Source organism: Saccopteryx leptura, chromosome 11 (assembly GCF_036850995.1).
Source record: "Saccopteryx leptura isolate mSacLep1 chromosome 11, mSacLep1_pri_phased_curated, whole genome shotgun sequence".
NCBI lineage: Eukaryota > Metazoa > Chordata > Mammalia > Chiroptera > Emballonuridae > Saccopteryx > Saccopteryx leptura.
The window spans coordinates 69,105,601-69,130,810 of NC_089513.1; the positions used below are offsets into that span (position 1 = coordinate 69,105,601).

A 25,210-nucleotide genomic window follows, 5' to 3' on the forward strand; every position below is an offset into this window, starting at 1 on the left:
AGTGATTTTTTAAAACTTTCTTTACTCAAATTACTTTTGAGAATTGACCTTGTTCTCTCCTAATTAACAAAATCAAGTTTGGCCGTTCTCCTCCATGCACACAAGCTTTTACCTCATTGTATTACGTGCCTATTCTCTCTGCTCTGGAAAACCATGTGAAATCCAGAATGGCGTGTTCAGGACTTCTTTAAAAATATTGTATTACTCCATATACACTGGCATTTGGGTAAAACACTTGCAGCATCTTTCTATGAATGCTGCAGCTTACTTTTAATTAAAATAAATAAATTCATCATTGCTTTAATGTGAATGCAGGATTTCAGAAAACTGTATACAACTTTCCCAAATTAAAAGCAATCCTTGGCCCTGGCCAGTTGGCTCAGTGGTAGAGCGTTGGCCTGGTGCATGGAACTCCCAGCATGGATTCTCGGTCAGGGCACACAGGAGAAGTGCGCATCTGCTTCTCCATATATACCCACCCTGCCCTCTCTCATCTCCTCCCGCAGCCATGGCTTGAATGAGCACATTGGCCCTGGGCACTGAGAATGGCTCCCATAGCCTTGCCTCAGGCACTGAAATAGCTCGGTTACTGAGCAACGGAGCAGTAGGGGATGGGAAGTGAAAGGAATAAATAAGCTCTAGACTGGGCTGCTGGGTGGTTCCCGGTCGGACGAGGGAGTCTGTCTCTCCGCCTTCCTACCTCTCACTTGATTAAAAAAAAAGGCAATCCCTTATAATACTATTTAATTTAAATTGTGATGTTAACTTCAAACTGGCCTCAATGTTTCTCTGTATTTTTTCACACCATTACAAGGCAGCGCCACAGTCTCACTGAGAGAAGTTCCTCCCATTTAGTCTAGTCCCTTCTGTCTTTACGCTAAACTCCTCTCTAGTCAATTTCCTGTGTAGGCTGAAATCTCTCCCATTAAAAATACAAATTCTTTGAGTCCATGTTCTCTCCTCTGACTGATGGCTTGCTGCTTCCCGTCACTGCCACCCATTTTCTAAGTCACCTGTGCCAACCGTGTGCTTATTTATTTACTCTCTTCCCTTCCCATGCCCCACACTCTGGCTTCTCCCCTCCGCTGGAGAAGCCGCTCTGGATGGCCTCACACTGCCAAATCCAATGTGCAATTTTCTGTCCCCATCTGAGTCTTGGCAGCATTCAGCATTGTTCTTTCGAAATTCATCCCTCTTCTGGCTTCTCATTCCGGTATGCCTCCTATGCCTCCTCCTACTCCGGCTGTTCAGTAGTTTCATGGGCTTCTTTCTAGGCGTGCTCCGTTTCCTGCTATTCTCATCCTACCTGCATGTCTGAAATCCCTCACACACAGGTTCCAGATAGAGCTCTCCCTTCAGATGGGCTCCTTTCCCTGTAGTGCCTTTCTCCACCTCCCATCCAAGCAGAAGGTGAACTGGGTCCTTCCTGACTCCGCCTCTCATTCATTCCTGCTCATATCCAAACAGAGACTGTGCCTGACAGGTCCTACCACTTAGTCTCTCTCCAGCCCCCCCCCCCCCCCCCCCAGCACTGTCTTGTGCTAGTTCAGACGTCATTCCTCACAATAATTATGCTGATGCTGCCTAAGGGGTCTCCTTACTTCTGTCACAGCCCACCCCAATCCACTCTCTAAAATGTTGTCAGACTGAGCTTTCCAAAGGTACTACTACTGTCATGATCCGGCTTCAGGTCCTGCAAAGGTTTCCCGCAGGTCCAGGATCCAAGCCCACATTTCTTGGCTGTGCACAGAGGGCTCTCAAGTTTCTGGGTCTTCTCCAGCCTTCTCTGCTGCCACCCCCTACAGGCACCTGCTGACCTAACAATATGGATATGCTTGCAGTTCTCCAAGTGGTATCTCGTCAAAGGGACACACCGCCAGGGAAATTCTAAGACTGGCGAGCACAAAGCTGTGACAGAACCGTTCCTGCACACGCCAGCTGGTTCACCCTGCCTTCCCCTGCCTCCACGATTTCCCCTGGCCTCCCTTCTGCCCCCACACCTTATGGTTGCTGCTGCTTTCCTTGAAAGGGAAAGAGAATAAATTAGGGCTAGATGATAAATAAGTTTTCAAAATAAGGGCCTGAAAAATAAGGACTCTGAGAAAACACCGATGAAACAAAACATACACAATGTGAAATCCAGATAGTATAAATTCTGCAAAAAAAAAAAAAAAAAGAGAAAAATACTAAAAAAAAAAAAAAAAATTATTCTATCTTTGAAAACAGTAACATCACTAAAAATTAAAACTTAATTAGGGCAAACCAAATGATCTTAGACCTCTATTATATTTTGTGTGTTTCCCTAATGCAGAGAAAGACTATCAAAACACCAAGATAAAGTAAAAGCTAAGAAAACAATATTGACAAAAACCATTGATATGTAATATATTATATTTTCAATACTTCTTTTTAAAAAGTACCAGAGATTTTCAATATTTTCTGAGCATAGATCATTTTTAAGCTGCTCATGAATGCATACAGCTTTCAATTGGACACTCATGTCCACTACTGTCACTTATAATAAGGATCACATCTTAAGATGGGCCTTAAACATGTTCTCAAAACCCCTTTATTTTAAAATCATTCTGAGACATGCCCCTTAGTTAACATCCAAAATATTAGTAATAAATATTACTGTCATAAGTTAAGAACATCTTAAGTGATATTTAAGTAGGTTTAGCAAAAATCATCTCAACCAAACTTGCAGGGAACACTTGAATTTCTATGTCTCTCAATTTTTCAAGGCCTCAAAAACTAAACTTATTAGGGATCTAAAATGTAAAATTCCATGAAATTCGATTCATCTTAACTAGAGACTAGGCTAAGATGCTCTTGTACCATTCGCCATCAGATTTCTTATTTGGACATTTCATGATGTTCACTGAGTCTTTTTTTTTCAAGTTCTTTCTCTTTTAATCCTATAAATAAAAGACCAACTTGGGTGTCTGTGATACTTACACACCAGTTGGTGAATTCCATCCTTAACCTCATTCTGAGACTGGTTTACTCATTAATATTTATGGATTACCAGGTTGGAACTTTTCATTTTGAAGTTTGAAAAGAGTTTGTATTTTGTTTTTTAAATTCTTACGTATTTTTTGTTGGCTGTAATAATCTATGTGTGCTCACGTCAACCGAATTATCAAGCGCTTAAATTTTTATAGACTCATAAATAAACAACATAAGAAGAATAAAGCCGAATTAACCTACTAATATTTTAGATGAGAGTTGCTCTTTTCTCTCATGAACTATCTTTTCTTTCCTGAACATGAATTTTCATATGTGAAAATTAAACACAGAATTCAGGTGAATAACAGTAAAAAAAAGCAAAATGAGTTTGTCTGATGGAAAGAGAACATTATGAGTGAGGAGGGGATTATGAGTGATTGGGCGGGTCTAACATTTCCCTTTAAAAACTCTGTTACAAGGACACATAATGGAGACCATTAGGTAACAGCTCCAATAATAATGGTTTTCAACTTCTTTTATTTACTAATTTTGTGATCTGACCAATTCCTAATACTCATGTAGCTATAAGCAACACTCTCCATATTGAAAGAGAAAACAAAATCACCATTAAGTTTTACTTACATTCCAAATCGCAGTGTTCCAGAAACATATGTTTGCCAGTGCGCACAATAGAACATGAATGTCCCAGCAAAACAACAAAAAAACATCCAGTCAGGGTTCGTTCCCAGCTGCACGGCAATGCAAGTCCCCAGGACCACAAAAACTGCGAAGGAAAAGATCACCGTGGAAACTAAACAATCTGAATAGTAAAGCATTGGGCTGAAATGATTTTAGAAGCGGCAAAGAGAAAACATGCTGTCAATATCCAATCTTCCCTCAGTTATTGAAAGTGACAGGAAGAAAGAATATAAGCTTTTACATTATATTTTACCCGGTAATTTTGATCTCTTCTTTAACTATCTCACGTTAGTAAAACCTAACTTTTTGAGAGCAACTCAAATACAAATACGTTAGCATTTTTTTTCGAGTATTCTTCCAATTTAACGATGGTGTCCTAATGAGCAGTAAAAAAATGACAAGGCAGAGAGTCAAAAAGAAAGAGAAGCCAAAGGCCCCGAGAGTTCACAAAGGGCCTCACTTGCTCGGAGCGATCGCTGTCTGTTCTTATTTAGCAGAGATCTCTATGGACTTGCTACAAAAGTTGGGAACTCAAACTGCAGTGCAAAAATGACCATCACTTAAAAATCAAAAATAAGATACCTATCATTCTGCTGTCACCAAATCAAAATAGCCCTTAGAGACGCCAGCAAGCCTTTATTCAGTGGACACTTTGAGTTTATCTTGCGCCTCTTACGAGTATTTAAGAGCTTAGCTGTTCCTCCTCTTCCACTGAGCAAGCTGCTGTCAGGACACATTAAAACCATGACATTCATGTATCTGCGAATCTGAGTTCACAAGGTAAAACTATCTAGGATTTTGTTTCTTTTAAAGTATTTTAATTGCTTATGCCAAAGGACAAGAAACCAACTGAAGAACTAATTACATGTGTTTGGGGCGGGGGGGCAGCCGAGCTCCTGTCAGGAAGACCAGTTAGAAACTGTCATTTAGCTTCCAAACCTCTTCCCTTCCAGAAAAGAAAGTACTGAACTATTATTTTAAAAACAATATCAATAGAAACTATCACCTACAACCTATCTACAATAACTCATCTATTGCTACCACCTTAGTTCATTTTTTCTAGTCTTTTTATCCAAGCCCGTTATCATAGTTGTACTCCAAGTCTATGACATAATTTTAAATGTCTACATAATACTCATTTAAATATAAAGACTAGGAATTTCCTAGTTTCCCACTATTGTACTCGTATCTACATATAATTTGTGAAATTTTTGATGATGGCAACTATACCCTAAGATTTTAAAAAATAACAGGTACCAAAACAATAATGTTTATGGTTAAAAATAACTTTAGTAAAAATTAACATCATTTCTAAATTTAACAATACAGCTACTAATGAACAAAAACACTAACCAAATACATTGTTTTTTGAAACTACTAAAACTTATACAAAATCACTCCTTCTGATAACTTTTATAAGAGGATAAACCTCTTCTTTACCCTAACATTGTTTAAAACATTCCTTTTGTCACTATTAATCATTAAAAAATCAATGGCCCTGGCCAGTAACTCAGTGGACTGTCAGCCTTGAGTATGAATGTCCTGGGTTCAATTCCTGGTCAGGGCACACAGGAGAAGCGACCATCTGCTTCTCTCCCCCATCCACCCCCCCTTCTTTCCCTCTTCCCCTCCAGGAGCCAGTGGCTCGATTGGTTGAGTGTGGCCCCAAGTGCTGAGGATAACTCCAGTGGAGTGCATTAGCCTCAGGCACTAAAAATAGCTCAGTACTTGAACTTCGGCCCAAGAGAGGGTTTCTGGGAGGATTCCGGTCAGGGCATGTGCAGGAGTCTGCCTCACTATTGCCCCTCCTCTCACATAATAAATATATAATACCTGTTGACAGTGAATCACAACCATGATCAAAGAGCTCTCCCAAAGGCGAACTACTGTTGGTTCTTCTTGCCTGTTTCCCATCTATAGCATCCAAAGATTGGTAAATGAAAAGGCCACACGCACAGGCAATATATGCCCACAGAGGTGCCTGTGAAATAAAGCAAGAAAAGCAAGGCTATTAGAACATATTCACTACTATGTTTGGCTAGTACAGTACATTTTACCTTCACTCTCCAGAGAAGCTGGCTGGAAGCTATGAGAGAGAAGAGCCAAGTGCTTCACAATGAAAACACCTGCAACAATCTGAATTGTTAAAGAATAAAAGTCTTTGCTGAGTAGGGATGCTCCAGCAGACATTACAGAAACCCTGTGACAGATCAGACTAGGTAATTGCTCTAAGATTTCTTCAGACATTTAGATTCTGAGTCAATCAATTAATGAATAGTCTAGTATAGTTTTTCCCAGATTTTATCTTTCAAGTTGTTGACAGGTATTACAATGGAAAAAAAAGTCCATGCTCAACTCATGTGGGAAACACTGGGTCAAACAAGGTTAAACAGATTTCTCTACCGCAGGACTACTACCAGCCACTAAGATCACTAATGCATATTGTGACTATTCAAGAAGGGAGACACAATATGCTGCCATTTCCCAATATATTTGAGTATTTAACTTCTTTTTAAACACACTTCTTCAGTGTTCCATGGAACAACAATAGAGAAATAACAATCTAGTACACAAAGAGCTTAGAACATGATTTTTCAAACAGTTAGTCACATTTTCAAGAAACAGATTCTTTTTTTTTCTCAGACAGAAAATGAGCCAGCAAGCCTGACCAGGCCGTGGTGCAGTGGATAGAGCATCTGCCTGAGACACTGAGGACCCAGTTGAAACCCTGAGGTCACCAGCTTGAGTGTAGGATCACGGTCACTGGCTTGAGCCCAAAAGTCGCTGGCTTGAGCAAGGGGTCACTGGCTGTGCTGTAGTCCTTGGTCAAGTCACATATGAGAAAGTAATCAATGAACACTAAGGTGCTGCAAATAGGAGTTGATGCTTCTCATCTCTCTCCCTTCCTGGCTATCTGTCTGTCTGTCCGTCCCCCCCCCCCCCCCCAACTAAAAGGAAAGAAAAGACCAGAACAGAAAAGAAAGAAAATGGAACCACCAATACTAAATTTAAATGTTGTACATTAAAAAAGGAGAGCTTCTATTTGTTTTTTTCTTTTTAAAAGTATAGAAGAATGTTTTGTATCACTTTTCACTATTTCCTATGCCATAAAAAAGTTTTTATAAACACAAGAAATTTTCTCAGATATTGGTTATCAAGTTGAACTGTGGTATTAAATGCCCAAACCTGCGAATTAAAACTACTCAGAGCTGCAAATAATGTTCAGTATACTCCACACTGCAAAGGGTTTGTTTCTCTCTGATAGAGATCCATTTATTTCTCAGTTATTAAAGGTGAGGATCTTCAACATTTGTTTGGAGTCTCATACTTCCAGACACTGAGGCTGTTGAAAGGGCTGCAGTCACTCCTCCCCCAGGCCAGAGTTCAAACCCAGAAAGCAGTAACGGTGGTTACATAACCGCAGTGTACATGCGAGCACACTGGACTGGGTGATTAATTTTGGGTGACTAAGCCCCCCCCCCCCATCCTCTAGACTTGGGTCTACCGCTTCTTGCTCCTAAAGGAATCCAGTAACTCCCCAGCGGCACTGTGTGGCTATTTTAGTTAAATTCATTAAAATTGAGTTAAAACTAAAAATTCAGTTCCTCAGTTGCACCACACACATTTCAAATACTCAACAGCGACAATTGGCTACGGCTACCACATGGGGCCACACAGATACAGAACACAGCCATCGTCACAGAAATTATCTACTGAATAGTACTGCTTTAGGGGACTAGAAAGCTGGGGACTTCTTGGGGTCTAAACTTAGGATTTTAATGGGGCACAGTGTTACTCTGGAACAGAAACAACTTCAACTATAGTTACCTATATAAGAAAGAGAGAACAAAGCCTTCTTGTCTTTGAATTTTCCTTCTTCCTGTAAATCTGTAGAAGACTAAACAAGCATTTATCTACTTCTCCCCTTGTTCCCATTACTTTACAACTGTCAAAGGTGTTTAAAGAAGAAAGCCTTTTTGTTTGGGAATTAGTATCATCTCAGCTGGGATGAGAGCCTAGAGATACAGGAAATGAATGAAGGACTCAACATCAATCAGGAAGCCATTCCTACTCCCAGGGTGGGCGGGGCTGAGCGGGCATAAGCAAATAATCGGACCACAATCTGGCAATTAACTGATGTGCAAAATCCTGCCCAGACGTTCTTCTGGGAGTCTAATCAGGTAAGAAATTTTCACACACTCAAGGTTTTACTGAGCTTCTTTTTTTTATTTATTTATTTATTTATTTATTTTTTCATTTTTCTGAAGCTGGAAACAGGGAGAGACAGTCAGACAGACTCCCGCATGCGCCCGACCCCGGGATCCACCCCGCACGCCCACCAGGGGCGATGCTCTGCCCACCAGGGGGGCGATGCTCTGCCCATCCTGGGGGTCGCCATGTTGCGACCAGAGCCACTCTAGCGCCTGAGGCAGAGGCCACAGAGCCATCCCCAGCGCCCGGGCCATCTTTGCTCCAATGGAGCCTTGGCTGCGGGAGGGGAAGAGAGAGACAGAGAGGAAAGCGCGGCGGAGGGGTGGAGAAGCAAATGGGCGCTTCTCCTGTGTGCCCTGGCCGGGAATCGAACCCGGGTCCTCCGCACGCTAGGTCGACGCTCTACCGCTGAGCCAACCGGCCAGGGCCTTTACTGAGCTTCTGAAACAGAACTCAGGGAGTTACACACTCAAACACATACATACGCTGGTGCGAGGGATTTTCTTTTTTTTTTTTCTGAGAGAATACAACAAAAATTGTTAAATGCTATGTATCAGAAGAGGAATTGGAGGTAGGGGTGGAGAGGAAAGGCAGGTAACAAAGGGAAGATTTTATTTTATACCTTCCTGTTTGAATTTTTCTCCTTTCCTTTTTCATGTCAACAGGTGTTAACTGGGCAATGAGATTATAGGCAATGTACCATTTTAATTATCTTTCCATTTTTCTATATTTTAAAATAATCTTAAGTTGTTTTTTTTTTTTTTAGTGAGTTAAATCAAAAGCATTAAATGCAGCAATACAAAAAACAAAACCCCAAAACAAATGAGTATTAAAACAAAATGCTGCCATCATATTATAAAAGTTACATAATGCTCACAAAAATTAGGGGATATTTTATTATTTCATATTCATTTTGAAATATCCCCTAATTTTTGTGAGCAGTATATTTAAACCTGCTAGATCTCTTACTGGCAACTACATAAAGGTCAGTAGTGCTCTTCCTGTGGGTTAGACAGCTAACACCAATTTCCTTTATCTTACATGGCAAGGGTACTCAAGCATACGTAACATAAATCTAGCTGCCAGATAAATTCTAAATTAACTTGTAATACTAAAACCAAAGCTACTAGCTTAAGAAATTTAAACGCTTAGTAACAGAAACAGCATAAGAATATTCTGGGATTCCACACCAAAAGGGCAAGTCTCCATTCCTACCTTAGGAGTTTGAAAAACAAAGACGGGCGGGCTCGGGAGGGAAGTCCCGAGACAAAGGAAGCGCCGCGCCGCCTCCGTCGCCGCCGCCTCGTCCCCCTCGCTTGCCGGGCCGCGGCCGCCCTAGAAGACCACTCGGAGTGGAAGCATCATCCTGAAGACCAGGTGTCTGCCTGGACAGTGCAGGACTTTGAATATGTCAGGGATCGCCCTCAGCAGACTCGCCCAGGAGAGGAAAGCTTGGAGAAAAGACCACCCCTTTGGTTTTGTGGCTGTCCCAACAAAAAACCCCGATGGCACGATGAACCTCATGAACTGGGAGTGCGCCATTCCCGGGAAGAAAGGGACCCCTTGGGAAGGAGGCTTGTTTAAACTACGGATGCTCTTCAAAGATGACTATCCTTCCTCACCTCCGAAATGCAAATTTGAACCACCGTTATTGCACCCGAACGTGTGCCTGTCCATCCTCGAGGAGGACAAGGACTGGAGCCGGCCATCACGATTAAGCAGATCTTATTAGGAATACAGGAACTTCTAAATGAACCAAATATCCAAGATCCAGCTCAAGCAGAGGCCTACACAATTTACTGCCAAAACAGAGTGGAATATGAGAAAAGGGTTCGAGCACAAGCCAAGAAGTTTGCCCCCTCATAAGCAGCGACCTGCGGCAACATCAAAAGGAAGGGATTGGTTTGGCAAGAACTTGTTTACAACACTGCAGATCTAGCATTGCTCTATACAATTACTAGTCACCTAGGGGAGGCGGGCGGGCGCCATTTTCCATTTCTGCCACTGGTACACAGTTCTCCACTTACTGAATTGCCCAGTTTTTCATACAGGGTCTCTTCCTTCAGTCTTTTGTATTTTTGATTGTTATGTAAAACTTGCTTTTATTTTAATATTGATGTCAGTATTTCAACTGCTGTAAAATTATAAACTTTTATACTTCTATGAGTCCCTGAGGAGCTAGTTCCCTTTGCTCGCGGGTGCAGGCATGCTTCCCACTGTCAGAGCTACACGTAGCCTCCAGCTGGCTGCATGAAAAGAAATCAGCCTGCCCCTCGCCCTTGCGCCTCTGTCCTCTCTGCAAAACCCGGGTTGTGTTGCTCTGAGCCTCAGATCCAAAGCCAGCCAGCCACCGCTGGCCTTGTTTCTGCATCACTTCCTTTGTGTTTATATGGCGTTTTGTCTGTGTTGCTGTTTAGAGTAAATAAACTGTTTATATATATATAAAAAAAAAGAAAAACAAAGGTGGATTTTCCTTTCCTACAACTGGAAAGTGTTTTTTTATTTTTTCTTTCCTTTCTATTAAGTGAGAGTCAGGGAGGCAGGGAGGCAGGGAGACAGTGAAACAGACGCCTGCATGTGCCCGGACTGACCAGGATCCACCCAGCAAGCCCCCTAAGGGGCGATGCTCTGCCCATCTGGGGCTGTTGCTCTGTTGCTCAGCAACTAAGCTTTTTCAGCACCTGAGGGTAGGCAAATGGAGCCATTCTCAGTGCCATTGCCAAATTGCATGAACCAACTGAGCCAAGGCTGTGGGAGGGGAGGAGGATGGGGGTGGAGAAGCAGATGGGCGCCTCTCCTGTGTGCCCTGACCGGGAACCGAACCCCAGACTGCCACCGGCCAGGCCAATGCTCTTCCACTGAGCCAACCTACCAGGGCCTGTTTTTTCCCTAATAGAAACAGTAAACTCAGCTGAAACCATTACAATAGTGACATTTTTTTTCCACTAGAAAGACTGGTATCTGAAATTCTAATGTAGTTGAAAAAATCAGTGACTTAAAAATATGTGGAAAGTTCTTAATATTGTAGATATGAAATTTAATGCTCATCCATGGATATGACCCCAAAAGAATTAGCGCTATAATGAATGAGAATGTCCCTGGGTAATGAATCTATAGAATCTCTGACTACAAAACAATGATAAAACAAGTAAATTCAGTAGATAAACTTGAGATTCCATATATAATACATTATTAGAAGAAATCAGGACCAGAAGGGGTTACAAAAGAATAAGTTATGTACAGTGGTACCTTGAGATACGAATTTAATTTGTTCTGTAACTAAGCTCGTAAGTCAGTCAACTCACATATCAAACAAATTTCTCCCATTTAAAATAACTGAAATAGATTTAATCTGTTCCAGCCCTGTGAAACATCCCAAAACCATCCTAAATTATAAAAAAAAAGTTTTTAATTAAGAAACACACATGCATACTTTACCACTGCATAACAAAATATACAAAATTTTTAAAAAAGTGTTATTTAGTACTGTATTCTTACCTTGGAGACAGACGAGTGTGGCTAACGGAGGTGAATGGCGGAGGAGGGAGGGAGGAAGGGATGCAGGCACTGTAGACACGTAAACTAAAACTGCACTTTCTTAACACTAAATGTAAACTAAAACTGCATTTTCTTTACTTTAAACAAAACTAAAACTGCACTTTCTTTACTTAAAATGAAACCACAAAAACTTAATTGTAAAATAATGCACTTCTTAACTTTAAACTTAACCTAAGCTTAACATTACGTATTTTTAATTTAATCATCACCTGTTTTTGCCTTTTTGGCTGCACTTGTAGCACTTTCACTAGTAGGACTTTTGAATAAAAATCTATCCAAAGAGGTTTGCTTTTGCCTGCCTTTTAAAATGTTACAAACAAGTGTCATTAAAAAGTGCTGAGGCATGACCAGCTGAAACTTTTTCTGGGTGTTTCTTTTCAATGAAACTTGAAAGCTTCTCCCACATTGCCAGCCTGTCTTTAATTTCACTTGTAGAAATCACTTCCTCCGACTCTACCTCCTCCTCACTACTAATCTCTTGCAGAAGCTCCGTATGTTGCATCATCTGTAGCTCCTTCAACTCCTCAGTTGAGAGTTCCTCCTCATGTTCCTGACGAGCTCATTTACATCACCCTCGTCTACCTCCAGACCCATCGATTTTCCGAGGCACACAATCTCCTCCAATGCTTCTACCTCGGTCTTGGTCTCTGGTTCGAATCCTTCGAAGTCCCTGTCTGCAACAACATCAGGCCATAACTTTTTTCATGCCAAGTTCAAGGTTCTCATCATAACCTCTTGCCATGCCAAGTCAATAATGCATAAACACATCACGATGTTGTAGTGATCTTTCCAAAACTCTTGAAGGGTTAGATTTGTATTCCTAGTCACCTCAAAGCAGTGGTGGAACAACTGCTTTGTGTAAAGTTTTTTAAAGTTGGAAATGACCTGCTGATCCATAGGTTGGAAGATGGAAGTCGTGTTGGGTGGAAGGTAGATGACTTTTTATTTTCTTGAAGATATTTCTTCACTGCAGGACCAAAGATGAGACTTACCTGTTCAATAAAAAACTGCCGTGTAACCCATGCCCTAGCATTGGCACGCCACATAACCTGCAGTTTTTCTATAAGAATCTTGTGAGTTTTAAAGGCTCGAGCATTTTTGGAATGATACACTAGCAGTGGCTTTACTTTACAGTCACCGCTAGCATTTGCACACAATGCAAGGGTCAGATGGTCCTTCATGGGTTTATGGCCTGGCAGCTGCTTCTCCTCTGTGGTGTTGAAAGTCCTCCAGGGCATTTTTTTCCAAAACAGTCCTGTTTCGTCACAGTTGAACACTTGTCGGGGATGTAGCCTTCCTTTGCAATAAGCACAGGAAAACGTGCGATGTACTCCTCAGCTGCCTTAACATCAGCACTTGCAGTTTTACCATGCCTCACCGCCGAGTGGATGCCAGATCTCTTCTTGAAATTTTCAAACCAGCCGTGACTTGCCTTAAACATCTCTTCTGCTGCCTCTTTTGAGGTTGATGGTTCTTTCTTCTTTAAGTCGCGTAAATAATACATGCCTTTTCACATATTACAGTCTCCATCACTGTATCTCCTGCCAGCTCTTTCTCTTTCACCCACACCAGCAGAAGTTTCTCCATTTCTTCATGGACATTTGTCCTTAACTGGGACAGAACTGTAGTTCCTTTCACTGGATTTGCGCTTTTGATGGCATCCTTTTGTTTAAGGATGGTACAAATTGTAGATGTATTGCGGTGGTACGGCCTTGCCAGTTCAATCACTTGTACACCACGCTCATGTTATTCTATTATTTCTTGCTTTACTTCTATTGACATCATTCTCTTCTTCTTCTCACCACTGTCCTTTACACTCACTTTCTTTGGCCCCATGATGGCACACAAAAAAGTTAGTAAAAAATGCAAAAATGATGCAAGAACGAGTACAGCGCACGAGTTCGAGTTGATTTTGCGGGTAACACGTGAGAAAGAACGAGATGCTGGTGTCCTGCTGCTGAAACTGGACCCGTGTGCCAACGCGCCAACTAGCGGCAGCTTCCCGAATCACGACTCATATCTTGGAATTTTGCTCATATCTTGAACAAAAATACAGACCCAGTCACAGCTTGTATCTTAAAATATTCGTATGTTGGTCTGCTCGTATCTCAAGGTACCGCTGTACTTAATCTCTTTGACCAATGAAATAATAACCGTCTACTGTTTACTGAGCATTGTATGCTAGGTACTCTGAACACACAATCTTATTTAATCTTCATAATACTGCAAAATAAGACTTAAAAGGATAAACAAACTATGACTTGGAGAATTTACATAACTCACTAAAAGATCACAGAAATAAGAACATATCACGGAAAAAAGCCACGATGCACTTCAATGCGTGCTGATCGCAGCCTAACGAGGATTTCTACCACGCCTCTACCCGTGCACCAGGCATAACCTTGGTAGGACATTGCCTCCCCTTGCAGAGCACCAGCGGCTCATCAGTGGCTCAGTCATAGCATTTCACCTTAATTCCTCCCGGCAGCAATTCTGAAAAGTTTTCTGTGATTAGAGTAGTTCCTATTCTGGAAATTTTCCCCCAAACTGAACTAATTCTAGGGTAACTCCAATAATGCCAAAGCACTTGAGAACAGAGACTGAGGAAAAGCATTTCAGGAAACGCGGTGTCTGGAACACGCGGGTGCTTCCCGCCCTGCCCCCAGGTGGGTCACACCCGAGCACCCCTCTCCTCAAGCCTGTTCTATGTAAGTCTTCAGTGCCTGCCCGGAAAAATTTTCCCAACTAGAAGTAAGAAATCATACTAGTGTTTGCTTTTTTTAAGTTGCCTGACTGAAGTAAAGTACGGTAGTTAAGAAAATGAGAAAAAAAACCCTGAAATGTGTCCATACAATCTGCACAGACTGGATTTGCATAGTAAAAGAGGAAATAACGTTATTCAAGGGTGAGGAGGGAAATGAGAAAAAAAATCAACTATGAACTGATGAAAACGGAAAGGGCTAGATGATGACAAATTTATCTCAAATGACAAATCATATGAAAAGACTATTAAAAAAACTTTTACTTCAAGTTTATTTAAAACAGGACAAGGACTGCTGTGGCCATTACAACCCACGGCTCACTCACTTCTGACCCCTTTAGTGAGGATCACCTTCTCTCTCCTTGGGTTACTGTGACTGACCGCTCTGATTAATACGGGCACGACAAATCCAATGTTTGATTCCTTCATGTACCTAACTACCTCGGTTCACTTTTAGACAAGAAACATTTAAAACCAAAGAAATAAACATCAAGTTACCCATTCTGATGAAAGGTTCCAGTTTCGCTTTTGGTTTTAGGCAGTGGCTTCAGAGGGCAAGAGGAAAGAGCAGTAAAGACTTGCACCTGAGAGGCGCAGGGATGGTGTCTTTGTAAGCAATTCCAGGAATCAACAGGAAATACACTACGCTGACTTTTTCTGATTCCTTTTGCTTTTGTTAGAATAACAGAGGCATCTGAGGCCTACCAGCTACATGTGTTTAAAGGAAGAGGAAAGGGATACTGAACAAAATCAGTGGAATGGAGAGGATATTCTAGTAGACTGATTTACTGCCACCTCTCCACTATAGATTGTTCTCTCAGATTGTTTTAAAACTTTGCTAAGACTTTATTCAGCTATTCAAAAAAAATAAAATAAAACTCTTCCATAAAAAATTGAGATTTATTGGCCCTGCCCGGTTGGCTCAGTGGTAGAGCGTCGGCCCGGCGTGTGGGTGTCCTGGGTTTGATTCCCGGTCAGGGCACACAGGAGAAGTGACCATCTGCTTCACCACCCCCCCTCTCTTCTCCTCCCCTCCTGCAGTCAAGGCTTGATTAGAGTGAGTTGGCCCCCGGCTCTGAGGATGGCTCCATGGCCTATGCCTCAGGCACTAAAACGATGGCTCTGGTTGCAATGAAGCAACGCCCCAGATGGGCAGAGCATCACCCACCAGTGGGCTTGCTGGGTGGATCCCGGTCGGGCGCATGCAGGTGTCTCTCTGCCTCCCCTCCTCTCACTAAAAGAATTGAGATTTACCGATTTTCAAAGGAACATTTTATATGTTAATCTCCGCTAACATGAACTTACCTACTGCAAAGAGAGTTTACCCTGACTTATAGTTTCTCATAAGCATAGTGTATAAGGTAGGCTGTAGTGGTGAGCTTTATTAATAGTATGCATGATAGGATATTTTAAAAACAGTTGACAAATAATACAAAGAGTTGTCAGACGATCTTCCCTTTAGCTATGATCTAGAATCCCACTTAGCGTTTCCAGTCTATAACAAATGTCCACACCTGTTAAGAAGTCCCTCTTACCTGCTCTGTAGCTGTCGGGCAGTAGAAGACTAATAAGACAGTTGTGCAGATGTTTATGGACAATCCAATGATAGTGATGAGGTTCGGGGCAATCCAGGAGGGAACTCTTCCAACCAGCCACTCCCAGTAGCGCTGCATTAAGGGCTCAAGCAGGGACCGTCCGGCACTCTGGTATCTGTGCTCTTCCAGCCGCTTCAGCTGGTGTCTCGACAGCGGTGGTGTGGGGAGCTGGAACAACTTGTTTAGTATACACCCCGGAGTACTCATATGCCCGAAGCCCAGGGGGGACTCCGGGTGAGAGTCTCCACCTCGCTTCCTTGTTGACCGATGCCCACTCATGGACTTTGGCTTTCTTTTATTTGGAGAGAACAATTTATCTTGTTTTATAGCTTTTTGTGGCTGGTCTTTACCTGGATGAAAACAAACAAACAAACAAACACATTTGTCAGCCATTATTTACATTAATATCAGTAAAGTTAAAAGAGAAGGTTGGTAATACAGTAACACATATCAAACAGGGATCATAAAACCAGGGGTCTGCTTTTAGTTCTGGTTCTTGTTGATGGTGTGAGCCAAATGAAGTCATAGAACTGCACCTTTAAGAAAAGAATATTAAGGGATCTTAATAAGTAATGTATTTCCTGTTACCTTACAGTTTGTCTAACTTTAAAACTCATGCTTGCCTGACCTGTGGTGGCGCAGTGGATCAAGCGTCGACCTGGAACTCTTGAGGACGCCAGTAGGAAGCCCTGGGCTTGCCTGGTCAAGGCACATATGGGAGTTGATGCTTCCTGCTCCTCCCCCACTTCTCTCTCTTTCTCTCTCTCTCCTCTCTAAAATAAAGTCTTAAAAAAACAAACACGTTATTTTTCTCTCATTGCTTTCAGTAGTATAATGGAACAAATCTTAGAAATGATCTCCCTGGCCGGTTGGCTCAGCGGTGGAGCCTCGGCCTGGCGTGCCGGAGTCCCGGGTTCGATTCCCGGCCAGGGCACACAGGAGAAGCGCCCATCTGCTTCTCCACCCCTCCCCCTCTCCTTCCTCTCAGTCTCTCTCTTCCTCTCCCGCTGCTGAGGCTCCATTGGAGCGGGGATGGCCCGGGCGCTGGGGATGGCTCTGTGGCCTCTGCCTCAGGCACTAGAATGGCTCTGGATGCAACAGAGCGATGCCCTGGATGGGCAGAGCATCGCCCCCTGGTGGGCATGCCGGGTGGATACCGGTCGGGCGCATGCGGGAGTCTGTCTGACTGCCTCCCCGTTTCCAGCTTCGGAAAAATGAAAAAAAAAAAGAAAAAATAAATAAATAAAAAATGATCTAATCATTCCACATACAAAAAAATTGAGGTCCAAAGGCACAAGAGAGCTAATAAGTTAGTATTAATATCAGAGGAATGACTTGAATATCGTGAGTCTTAAACTACATTTTTATTTAATGCTGATAGTTAACATTTACTAACATTTACTAAATATTAAAAACCTCAAGCATGTTTTCTATCTTAACCCATTTAATGCTCACAACAAGGCCAGATCATAAGAACTGCTATTATCCCTATTTTTACAGAAAAGGAAACTAAAGCTCAGAGAGGCTAATTAACTTGTACAATCTCATATGGCTAGTCAGTGAGGTTCAGATAAAAACACAGGCTTTTTGTTTACGCTAAATTATGCTAAAACTTCTCACAGCACAAAGGGGTATTCTGTAGATGGTATTCCTGGTGGGGGTAAAGAGCAATGAGAAACATGAACTTTAAGAGGACAGGATGTGCGTACTAGCAGAGGGACCTGATGAAAGGAAGGGAGTCTAACTGCATTAAGTGATGACTGTTCATAAAAGACTGTGAGTTCAATCCTGGAAGTACATGCACATGACTCAGAAATGATTAGAGATAACATAATTACGTTATTAAGCAATGTAAGAATACAATGACAAGTATATTTTCAAGATTAATAGGAGAGATGTATATTCATTAGAATAGAGAAAATATTTGAGAACTGTGAGAAAATATTGAGAATATGTAAAAATAGGTATGGAAACCTGAAAGGTTTTTTTTGGGGGGGGACCTTAAAGTTTTAAAGTGGTGAGGGCTTAGAGTAGGGGGGTAAAAATGGAAATATGAAAGAGAGTCAAATCTTTAAGTAATTTCTATTTAAAAGGAAGAGTCCAGAGAAAGTACTTTGGGATTTGGGAAGAAAAAGCAGTTGTTTATTTTGGCTTTTGGTGGCGGGGCTGGGGACAAGAGAGGATCTGGGAATGAGGGTAGGAAATACACACTCGCACCTTTTACGTACAGGTGTTTTAGACAATATCAAATGACTGAAGTTTGGGTATGAGATGAAAATTTCAAGTTATCACCTTAGCTGCTGAAGTCTAGATAAAGACTAAAACATAGAAAAGTTCTAGAGGAAATTGAGAATAAAGAGAAAAAGGCAAAGAACCTAGTAGGAAACTCACAGTTAGTGAGCAGGAGGAAAAGAAGTCTTAAGAGGATTTAAAAAAACTGCACACACAGAACAATCTTAATAGAACTAAAAGGGTAGTGGCATTGCACCAAGAGAGGTGTATGCTGATCTTCAGGTAGAAAGCTATATGAAATTCCCAGAAATGCTGCACTATGGGAATACAGAACGTGATGCAGGCTCTAGGCCAGGGGTCTCAAACTCGGCCCGCCGAACAATTTTGTGCGGCCCGCAGACCAATCCACGAAGTTCAAAATATTTTGGATAAAATTAAGTAAGCCTAGGGGCCTACTTGTATTTTTCATTTCTCTAGCGTCCTAGCTAGATATTAGCTTAGTTAACAGCAGTTGTGATGCGAACTACAGTTTCTGGTTGTTTTGTGACACTGAGTAAACTGCATGTACGATTGTGCTTGTTGTACTGATTTTTTTTGTTTTCAACTGCAGTGAGAAAAGTGTTGCGTAACAGTTGCCTTTTGTAGACCTAGTGCGGCCCGCCGAATGGCTGTGATCTTGCTCTGCGGCCCACATGCTGAGTTGAGTTTGAGACCCCTGCTCTAGGCCATCTCCACAATGGATCTAGTATCAAAACATGCCCAGAATTTCTTGCCTTTATCACCGTAACAAACTCCAAAACTTCAATGTCACTAAAGATCTAAAGTGGCACCCAAAATTGCAACCGATCATGCAGCTCATATGCATGTAAAGGAGGCCAAACCTGACAAGCTCAGGGAAGGCCTGCATGGTGGGTCTTACAAGATCAGAGACCAAAAGTAATCACACAGGATGAGCTGGACAGGAAAATCCCTAACTAATGGTGGATCATGCGGGTAGTCACATCCTTAGCTTGTAGTTTCCTTGACAAAAGTCAGTCTTTACCTAAGTAAGCTTGTCTACTGTCTTCTTGCATCTAAGATAGCATATCCTTGGAATGTCTCCTCTTCCAGACCCCTCACAGCACACCCACTGCACCAGAGCACAGACCACAGCATCCTTCACTGTTAACTGTTTGCCCAATACCACCTCTATGTGCTGGAAATGTTAACACCCTGTACTCTCCGATGTAAAAATAGTATGTCTCTGTTTCACCCTTTATCCAATCTGAGATTTCCGAGCTTTGCTATTTTATAGCTTTGCTATATTTCCTGCCTCCCGAATCTATTACCAATGATTTTCCTGTAACTCCCTCTTACACCCCCTCCTCTGATTCTACTGTATGAAATAAGTTTGCAAAACTGCCATTTTTCCACAAGCATCTTCTTCTCAATCCTCTGAGATTTTGCTTCCTGGTATGTGTTGTCAGTTTGGCTCAAATAAATCCACAAAAAGTCTCTACAGGTTTGTATGTTTCAGAAGTCAAAGTGTGCCACAAACTAATTGATTCAAACTGTGTTTAAGCAATATTTACCTAATATCAAAGAACTGGTTACCAGATCATTTCAGATTAAATGGTAGACTGATAAACACCAAAATACTTAGCTTTGTAGAAAGCCAAATTTTCTACAAACTGAACGATGCATTTTCATATTTGGTAAGCTATAATCAATCAGCTCTAATGGACTTCCACTCAAAGTAGGAATTAAAAGTTTAACCAACTCCTTTTATACTGTATTATTATAGTATTCCATTCCCGTGTCGTTTATTTTTTTATAAAGGTGGCATACTGAAGGTGCTGGCCTGCTTTTGGCACTAACAGCTACAAGTAACTGATCCTAATGGTTTTAAGTTTGAGCATTTGGCAGGACTGTACGATAAACTGATACTTTCTGAGTGCTTTCCCTAGCTGACCTAGATTTTTTTTTTTAACCCTCTATTCCTCTTTTGGAAAAAATCTACATTTTTGACAAACCTTTCTAGATTTAGCCACTGTAGAGTTCATACATGGGGAAAAAGCCAATGCGTTTTGAACATTTCAATGTGGCAAGATTGTCTCTCTGAAGCTATTAGCAACAAGATTGCAAATATACATTCAGATACATGTAGCTCCAGACATACTTTGCTTTTAACACACACAGATAGCCACAGAGGTTGCTGTCACTGGCACAGGTCCGTTTCCAATCTTCCTTCCTCCCACCACACCTGAGATCCTGAGGCTAGTGACATGACTCTCATCTTAGAAAAAATAGGTGTGCCTAAATTTTAGCAAATGAAAAGCATGCATATTTCAAGCGAGCAGGACAGGGTAGGGTACTAAATAGAAAGATCAAAATAAATGGAGAAAAATGAAAAAGGATGTGAGATAGAGATATGAAAAAGTACAAATATTACAAAAATTATTTTAGCCACTTAGGATTTTTATCTAAGCCACGCCTGTGCTCAAAAGGATGAGGTGGAAAATGCCATTTTCTTGTCACACTACAAGAAATTAAAAAATAAATAAACAAATCAATCAATAAATAAAAAATAAAATTATTGCTGGCTAGCCTAGAAACCTAGCCACCAGTCATAAGTTTTTATGAGAAAATGAATTCCAAGTTCCAAATGCATTCAGCCAGTATCTGAGCACAGTAAGCAATGGTCCCAGCTCCCATGTCCAATGGGAAAATAACTTGACAGGTAAATAGCCAAATAACATCACATGTTGCGATAGGTGCTATGAGGAAAACAACATCTGGAGCCAGGAAACAGAGGTGGCTCAAGTCTGTCAAGAGGCGGCATTTACATCAAGGTCAGAGGAGGAGCTAGCTATTCAGACAGCAGGAGAAGCCATACAGGAAAAGGGAGCAGGCCCTAAGGCAAGTAAAAGTTTATTTTATCAGGGTGCCTCTAAGATCAGCGTGGCTGGAGTGGACTAAAATGAAGTTTGAACAGCGAGACAATGCAGAGGTTTATTGACCACGGCCAGGAGATTTTAGTCTGGTGTTACGGAAAGCCATCAACAAATTTACAAAGAAACCTATAATTCTTTAGCAGAGCCTATTTGTTTACTGAGGATATGTTTTCATAAACCATAACAGTAAAAGTGAATGTTTTAAGCTAAAAAATTCCCATCACCCAGAATTCAGTTTACGATAATACTGATCACCGTCCTATAGCTATTGTAACCTTTACACCTGTAATCAGCAAATTCTGCTCCTCTGTCATAGCCTGGCTATACTTAACAGTCCTTTTATGGCACTTACCACATTTTAAACTTTTTGGGTTCTTGTTCTTATTAGTGGTGGTGTTGGTGTTTTGGTCTTTTGCCCACCTGATCTGTAAGCTCTGTGAGTACAGGGGCCATACCTGTCTTAACATTCTTTTCTCAGAATCTCATAGCATTAAGTAGGTAATTAGTACTTATTCTTGGACCAATGAACAAATATGATTCATCTAGTATTCAATGATCACTTAGTTGTTCTAGACCAGTGGTTCTCAACCTATGGGTCACGACCCCGGCAGGGGTTGAACAACCAAAACACAGGGGTCGCCTAAAGCCGTCGGAAAATACATAATGCATATATTACAGTTATGAAGTAGCCACCAAAATTATTTTTTGGTTTGGGGTCACTGCAACATGAGGAACTATATTGCGGGGTCACGGCATTAGAAAGGTTGAGAACCACTGTTCTAGACCCTGAGGAAATAGAAAGACTGAAATATGCCATCCATGCCCACAAGAAGCTCAAAGGGGGTTGGGGGTCATCTTGTAAACAGCTAAGTTATAACACACTGTGAACAAACTGTTGAGAGTGTCCAGAGGAGGAGGATACATATGGTCTAAAAAAAATTAGCCTTTGTGCAGGTATGAACATTTTTTATGTGAAAAGTTCAACAAAGGCACAAAAATACAATCAGAGATATTTAATGAACACCCTCACTAAAATTACACACAATCTGTGGACCTTAAATCTATGACGCGAAACATCTGTGCTTATAGCAACTGAGGATAATGGCATGCAGCCTACATTATTCCTGTGTTCAGCATTGGGGAACACCTGACTAGTATCACACTGAAAAAAGGAATCTCTACTGCTCAGCAGAGCATAAGGTAAGCTTACACAATATCCACCTTGTAGTGGGAGATTCCAGAATTCCCAGCTCCCCGTGCCTACGTGTGCCAAGTTTTTAGCTGCACTGATTCAGCAGTATGTTTACAATCCTTTCACAGATCTTGGTAACTACACTGCTCTTTCCAACCTTTATGGTACTACTAAAGGAAAATACTAATGGCCAACACTATTTGGGAGGCAGAGCAAATTGTAAAAAGCAAGTTAAAAAAAAGAAAGAAAACCAACAGGATCACAGGATTACATTCAGCATTATTTGACAAGTGATACACAAAACAAGCTAGCAAGAACAAAAGCCTTTTCAGTAGACTTGGAAGCAAAAACAGTACTGTGTAATACAATTTAGATCTACTGTTTTGCCAAAATGAAATCTCGCATGCCTTAAAAATAGGAAAACAACTTCCTCCAGGAAAAAAAGTAAAGCAAAAGCCTAGCATTTTATTTTCCTATTCCCTTTAAAAAGACAGCACAGCATGACCCTCCAAAAGAACGTCACTAGCATTTTAGTCAGCTTAAAGAGCATGTCTACTGCTGCCTAGAAAACAAATTGACAATGCAATAAAATGTCATTGAGGTTATAAATGAAAGTTTAAAGTTAATATATATCCAACATTTAATAGTGTTTATAATGTAAACTTTCAGAGAGATTGGGTGTGGGAGAGGAAGGAGAATAAATTTATGAAACCGTAGCTGTAAATATTCCGTAATAATCTACTAACCAAACAACAAATAAAGACGCCTCTGCTGGAACAGGTTAATACAAGCGGCAGATTTATCCAACTTGATTTCTTAAATGTAAATATTATATAAAGACAAGTTGCACAAGGGGCTTTGACTAATGTTTTTCAGCACAGAGCAAATATGCAACAAAATGCTTTTAGAACCTCAATCTCTGGAATTTTATGTGAACGCCAATGGTTCTAAAGCAGTAATGCTCGAAATGTCCTTACTACAGTCTAACTTGTGTAGTTAATTAACTGAATGCACACACTGAACATATTCCTACTAGTTCTAGAGTAGGAACTGGGTATTTTTGTTCACATACAAAGTAACTATGCATTTGCCTACTATCTTAATAAGGACTCATTAATGAGCTGAGAGACTTCAAGCAACATGATACACTGATGCAAAAGGGCAAAAATGATACAGAAACGCCAAGCATCGAATTAGAGAAAACAAGTTAAACGTGGCTAAATGTATAGGTCCGATTGATCCAGAGGTCCTGGGCACAGCGGCAAACACTAGCACCCTTCCTGCCTTTTCCCCTTCCAAGAATACTGCTGAAACGAACCCTAGCTGGCGATCTCAGAGCCTGTCGATATTCCCTGAAATTCCTAGACAAGTTGCTGAACAAGAAGCGTGGTCCCCCCACGAAACACCAGCACCGCATTCCAAAAGGAAGGCAACCCCGGCACAGGATGCCACACCGCGAACTTGACAGCACTCGAGCAGGAGGGTGTGGACCTGACAGGCAAGGTCGGTTCCGCGCAGGCAGAACCGCCAGCCCTCGGTCCGCCCAACCCTGGCCCGCCGTGGTTCTTCCTACTGCGACCGCCACAGCAGTCCCGGGGCTCCCGCGCTGGCACCTCGCCACCTCCATCTCTCCGCCCGGCCCACGGGGCAGTCGCCCCTCGCCTTCCCCACCACCCCGCGCGCGGGGCCACCCACCGGGAGAAAGGACTGCGTTCGCCTCCCGCGATTCCGGACACAGCTCTCTTCCCATGCCCCACCCGCTCTCCACCCCGCCTTGGGAGTCGTGTCCCCCAACACATCCCTCACACCCTGGCCGCCTCCCCACCACCGAGACCCGAGCCTTACCCGGACCTCAACCACAAGCACCCGCCTAGAATTAACACCTCCGACTCCAGCCGACTGAGCGACTCCGATGGGCGGCAGCACGTTCACGACACTTTCGCGATTGCCGTAAAGGAACACTGGGTCGGCACCGGCGGCGGCGCGGGCGCGCTCCTCGAGGCGGTGAGCGCGCCTCGGGCCCGGCCTGGCCGCTCGGGTGCGCGCCCCGCGGCCCCGCCCCGGCCGCTCGGGTGCGCGCCCACGGCCCCGCCCCGTCTCTGTCCAGCCCGCAGGCTCCCGACCCAGCGGACGTCCCGGCGGGCTCATCCTAGAAAGGTAGGCCGAAAGGGGGATGCGGGGCGGCCCCAGCCCTCCCCAGGGGGTGTGCCAGAGGGCCGGGTGGGTCGGGGAAGTGGACGCATCCCGGAGTCCCCCACCCCTGTGGCGGACTTGCAAGTCGTGTGCCAGCTCGCGGTGCTTCCAGGGGCGACACTGTGAGAGGCGCGGGACCGGGAGCGGGTGGTGGCCGCGGGCGGGCCTCCGGGGCTCCCGGGGGTCGGGGTTGCGTGCAGACGGCGCTCAGGTGTCCGCGCCTCACCTTTGCGTCCCCGTCCTTGGTCTCTCCCCCTCTCCCCCTTCTCCTGTCCCCTGTGTCCCCAGCCGGGCCCAGCTCCACCTCCCGCATCTCTTCCCGGCCCCGAGCAAAAAGCAAAGCGAAGCCTTGGTCGTCGTCCAAGTATTTCGCGCCTCCGGAAAGAGACAGCGGTCTGAATGTGCAATTCCCTGGTTTTGTTTGTTTTAAGTGGTTACCGAGAACCTTTGCTCCAGTCCAGTTCCAGTTGTCACTCCTGGGCTCACATTCCTCGGTGGGGAGGTGGAGGGGGGGCAGGTTTGTAATTGAGATCTGTGGTGACCGTGTGTGTTTACACGGAGCTAGACTCCGCGCTATTCTGTCGCGGGGGTGGTATTGGGGTGAGCCCAATACTGAAAGGTAAATGGCAAATCATTTGTATCCAGAAAAGTGCTTTACTTTAAGATACATGTGAAATCTCCCAAAGATTAACTTATAAGTCACTACCCAAATGCAGTTCTGTAATTTGTAATGCACCATCTGATTCTCCTCCAATTCTCCCGTAACGTTTAATCCAATTTATAAACAAAAAGTTGTTTAATCTTCTAGACTGTTTCGGATTTAACCATTACAAGAATATTTCATTTGTCAGAACGCGAGGCAAGAGTTTAGAAAAATAACCATTTT

At 42.7% G+C, this 25,210-nt stretch overlaps 2 protein-coding genes and 1 pseudogene across 18 annotated transcripts in view; 2 read left to right on the forward strand and 1 right to left on the reverse strand.

Annotated features, from left to right (window-relative positions):
- CEPT1 (choline/ethanolamine phosphotransferase 1) overlaps positions 1–24,655 on the reverse strand; it is a 42,045-nt gene extending 17,390 nt beyond the window's left edge. For 2 of the 3 annotated variants that reach the window (XM_066352568.1, XM_066352566.1), the window contains exons 1-4: positions 23,977–24,100; positions 15,715–16,124; positions 5,482–5,629; positions 3,592–3,733 (exon numbers count right to left, since the gene is read on the reverse strand). In XM_066352568.1, coding sequence (XP_066208665.1) covers positions 3,592–3,733; positions 5,482–5,629; positions 15,715–16,053 — 629 coding nt within the window. In that variant the 5' untranslated portion in view covers positions 16,054–16,124; positions 23,977–24,100. Of the gene's footprint in view, positions 1–3,591; positions 3,734–5,481; positions 5,630–15,714; positions 16,125–23,976; positions 24,101–24,550 lie in introns of those variants that run through there. The other variant, XM_066352569.1, reaches the window with a different exon arrangement.
- Positions 9,108–10,203, forward strand: LOC136383067 (SUMO-conjugating enzyme UBC9 pseudogene; annotated as a pseudogene).
- The window catches only part of DRAM2 (DNA damage regulated autophagy modulator 2), a 34,828-nt gene continuing 33,790 nt past the window's right edge, over positions 24,173–25,210 (forward strand). For 10 of the 15 annotated variants that reach the window (XM_066352575.1, XM_066352579.1, XM_066352577.1 and 7 more), the window contains exon 1: positions 24,218–24,288. The gene's annotated coding sequence lies outside the window, so the exon portion shown is untranslated. Of the gene's footprint in view, positions 24,289–25,210 lie in introns of all 15 variants that reach the window. The other 5 variants (XM_066352586.1, XM_066352582.1, XM_066352585.1 and 2 more) reach the window with 3 other exon arrangements.